The sequence below is a fragment of the Fulmarus glacialis genome, unplaced genomic scaffold (genome assembly GCF_000690835.1).
Source record: "Fulmarus glacialis isolate BGI_N327 unplaced genomic scaffold, ASM69083v1 scaffold15228, whole genome shotgun sequence".
NCBI classification, from domain to species: Eukaryota; Metazoa; Chordata; class Aves; order Procellariiformes; family Procellariidae; genus Fulmarus; species Fulmarus glacialis.
The window spans coordinates 64,074-67,963 of record NW_009230287.1 but is presented as its reverse complement, the minus strand read 5'-3'; the positions used below and the strand labels follow the sequence as shown (position 1 = coordinate 67,963).

The 3,890-nt window shown below is 47.8% G+C and overlaps 1 protein-coding gene across 1 annotated transcript; it reads right to left on the bottom strand.

The window, feature by feature from the left end:
• Window positions 1–2,999: 2,999 nt before the first annotated feature.
• On the bottom strand, window positions 3,000–3,647 carry DNAJB8 (DnaJ (Hsp40) homolog, subfamily B, member 8). Its single transcript, XM_009584173.1, has one exon. The coding sequence runs from the start codon at window positions 3,645–3,647 to the stop codon at window positions 3,000–3,002; it is 648 nt and encodes a 215-aa protein (XP_009582468.1).
• Window positions 3,648–3,890: the final 243 nt, after the last annotated feature.

Here is a 3,890-nt window from a genome sequence, read left to right as displayed (position 1 = left end):
GCTCCCTGCTCTTCCTGGTGCCGCGGGCCAGCCGGGGCCACACTCTTGGGTTTGGTGCTGCAGTCAAACAGGAGGCTTCGAACTGCCCCTAGTGTGACGCGTTCAAGCAGAGCTGGTGCTTGAAATGAGCCCGTCATGTCTGGCGGTGACTGGAAGGATGAGGGGCTGGTTTCCATCAGCAGCTGAGCAAAAGTTTCTGCCGCTAGTACCTGTGGTCCTCGTAGGTGGATCGAATGCACATGCAAGTGCATGCAGGTGCCTTCAGCCGTGACCACACCTGAAAGACACACACTGACCAGGCAAGGTCCCAAAATACAGCTTTTTAGAGGGAAGATGCATTTCTGGAAGAGGAACAGAGAGCTGGAACTGGGCGAGGCAAAGGCTCCCGGGTTGGGCTGTGGCTGGACATCTGGTGCTGCCTCCTCCGGAGCTGCAGCTGCTAAATGGCATGAGAAAAAGCTTTAAAAAACTCCTTGAAGGTGTCAGTGTTTCGCTGGCAGTGTTAGTCTGATACCATGTCCTGGGACAGGCAAGGGTTTTCTTCCAATGCAAGGTTTGCTGGGGTTCATTTCTCTTTCTCTGTAACAGAGACAGAGGGTTTCCATGGGTGGTTTGGGCACACCTGCCAGATTTCCTGCTATTGCATGAATGCAGGACTTTGCTAACGCAGTCTGACCTGCTCTCTTACCACCAGACCTTTGTGGTTGCCTTTTTTTTTTTTTGTCAGATCTTTTGCTCACAGAAAGTGCTACGAGGTGTTTTGTGGCCTGCAGTGCACAGGGAGATGTGGAAGAGGATCTGCAGGTCCTCCTGGACTCAATACTTACTGGGTGAGTTGGGTCCGTTCCCAATCCGTGTTCTCGTATTCCTAACAGCAGGTTTTGGTACATGCAGCTGCCAGAGCTGCCCCAGGAGCTCTCTGCTGCTGCAAGCGGCAATGGAAACACTCTGACCCAGGGATGGGAAAAGGAAGCGCTTGCTCTTAGATGCTGCCTTAGATACAGATACAAGAGAGGGAATTGCTGACCCAAGGTAGAACAGGTCTAAGATGTGTGTAGATCTGCATATCTTGATCTCAGATCAAAAAATATTGATGTGCATACATAAAAACATCCCATTAGAGACAAGACTGAAGCATAGTTTTAGCCCTACCATGCTGAAAAGGTTGAGGAGCTGGGAATTGAACTCTGGTCCAGATTTCAAAACATGTTATTTTGATCAAAGACCATTTCAGTTTCCGATCCAAAATATGCAGTTTGGTTTTTTGTTGTGGAGTTTTTTTTTTACCTTGGACTTCCTCCGAAGTAGCATAAGGTAAATTCAAGAAGCCATCTCACATGAACGTGGTGTCCACAGAGAGAGTATCAGTAGAAATATTTACTTATATTTGCTCTGACCAAAATATTCTTTCTGTAACAAGCCCCTTAAATCTTTGCAGTCCTCAGAGTCCCAATGCCTGCAGGACTGCTGATGGCTCCAAAACTGTGGAGGAGCAGCAGACGTGGTTTGTCCCTGCACCAAGGTTTTCCCTGCTCCCATCACCGCTGGCCTCCCTCCGTGAAAGCAGCATGCACTTAAGACTTCTACTTGCCTCCCAGTGCTGTGTCTTTTTCTTACTAGGAGAGGGTTTCACAGGGACTTAATAGCCCTTAACGTAACAAATAGTTTTGGTCTGTTTTTCCAGGCTGGGCATGGCATCAGTTGCTAAGGAAGGTGATTTAAGCTACATTTTTCTTTTTACGAGTAAAAGGTTTTGATTAAGGGGTGGCAGTATTCTGGCTAATTTAACTTACTGCTTAATGTTCGGAGTCCTTTATTAGTATCACTACCTCGCAGTCTCCTTCAGAGCATGGGAGTCTGTTATTCCCATTTTACAGCAGAGGAAACAGATGCGAAGACCTGCCCAAACGCAGGCAGCAATTGCAATCTGGATTAGAGTGAAAATGTCCCTGAAAGTTAGTTCCAGTCTCCAGGGAGACATCAATGGGCAGGGCAAGCTGGGAAACTCAAGGGGATATAGCGTGGGACCAAAAATAAGAGGCGTGTAAGATTTTAAACGCCTAAGGTGATCTGGCCAGCAGGCTCAGCAGTTCATGTCAGCACAGGGGAGGGCGGAAACGTGGGGAGCATGTTCCTTAGCTCAGTGGAGGACGAAAGCAGCATGCTGGCAGGCTGTGCAAGAAATGCATTGTGAACTGGCTCTTGCAGCTGTGAGCAGGACAATAAGGATGGTAAAGCACCATCTAAGTCTCTGCACCCAGCTTTGCACAAAGAGGGAGCTAAACTCAGCCCCCTGGAATCTGTTTGCTCATGGTTTGAATTTAGCTCTTTTTGTTTGAACAACTCCAAGCCGAAAGGGACTATAGGTTGTCCCAGTCCAAGAGCCAGATTCACCTTCTCCCTGCTCACTTTCAGCCCCCGACCTACACAGTGCTTCCATCAGGGTCTCTGGTCATAATTTGCAGGGCATTCTCAAGAAAGCCCCCATTTTCTTCTATAGTCTGAGGAATGACATTTTCTTCCTTCCTTTGGTTTTTCCTATGCTAGTCCCTCTCTCTAGGCTTTGCGTGACCCACTGAGCCTCCCCCACCTTCTTGCCTGTGTACAAGCTTCAAGATTGGCATTTCAAGGAGTGGGAAGAGGACCTATAGCTTGTCATAGAGCTCTCACCTGTCCATCAACCAGCGTGTCTCCTCTTGTTATATTAATCAGCTTGGTCTCTTATATATCTACTTTCACATATATCTACTATACCTATTTACTGAACAAGCGCTATTACCATCACCTTACACAGGGTTAGTAGAGTCCCACTCCTTAGTTTAGCATAACTCCATATCTTTACCTGTGAAGTATTTGTTCCTAACCATTGAGAAGTCTGCATCGGTTGTGTCATGAACTCAGCATTTATTAATACTGCTTGTAGTAGATCCCATCCGTTGAGCAATGAGAGTACGTCCCACAGCTTGCAGTTAATGTGCTGGGGAACATTATAATTTCAGCTAGCCTCTCCCATTTATTGTCACAGACCTCAGCTGGCCGTCTTCTTCCACTTCTGTTCTCTTCTGCCCATTCTCGATGATTTTCCGCGTGGTGATCCTCTTGCCATTGATCACTTCAGTAGTGGTTAACACTGATCTGACACTGTGTGGCCCAGCTGTGTCTTCAGCAAAGGAGGAGGTGGGCTGCTCTCTGGGGCTCCATGGCATAAATGACTCCAAGTCAGAATAGGTAGAGCCTCTTCCTCGTCCACTTCTCCTGTGCCAGTTTTCACCATCGTTTCTGATGTTGTCGAACGGGTCCCAGAAAACATGTACAAAGGAATCCACCCCTCCAACGACTTCCCTAAAGATCTCCTCGAGGTCGTGGAATACGTAAGGGGAATCAAAGGAGCTGTTATGACGCCCCGTGGCACTTCTTCCTCTGTGGGATTTGCTCTCCTTAACAGACCTGTCATAGAGTGATCGTTTCTGAGGGTCGGACAAAACCTCATATGCCTCAGCGACGGCTTTGAATTTCTTTTCGGCTTCCTCCTTGTTCCTGGGATTCTTATCAGGATGCCATTTTAGTGCCAGTTTGTGGTATGATTTCTTAACATCATCCTGTGAGGCGCTTTTTTTCAGTCCAAGGACTTTGTAATAATCCACCATCTCAAAGGAAAGGTGGGGCTGTTTGGAAGATGCTTGGTACCTCTCTCCCACCAAGGACGTGAAGCCCAGGGATGACCAGCATGCAGAGACTCCTGGACACCTAATACTGCTGTGCTCCTCAGGGGTGGGTAGGTGCTCAGTTCATCCCTTGATGTGCTCTGTCCTTTTGCATCACGAGGCCACACAGTGCTTCTTGACCATATCCTTTCTTTCTAAGCCTGTCGTTCACAAATTGTGAGATTG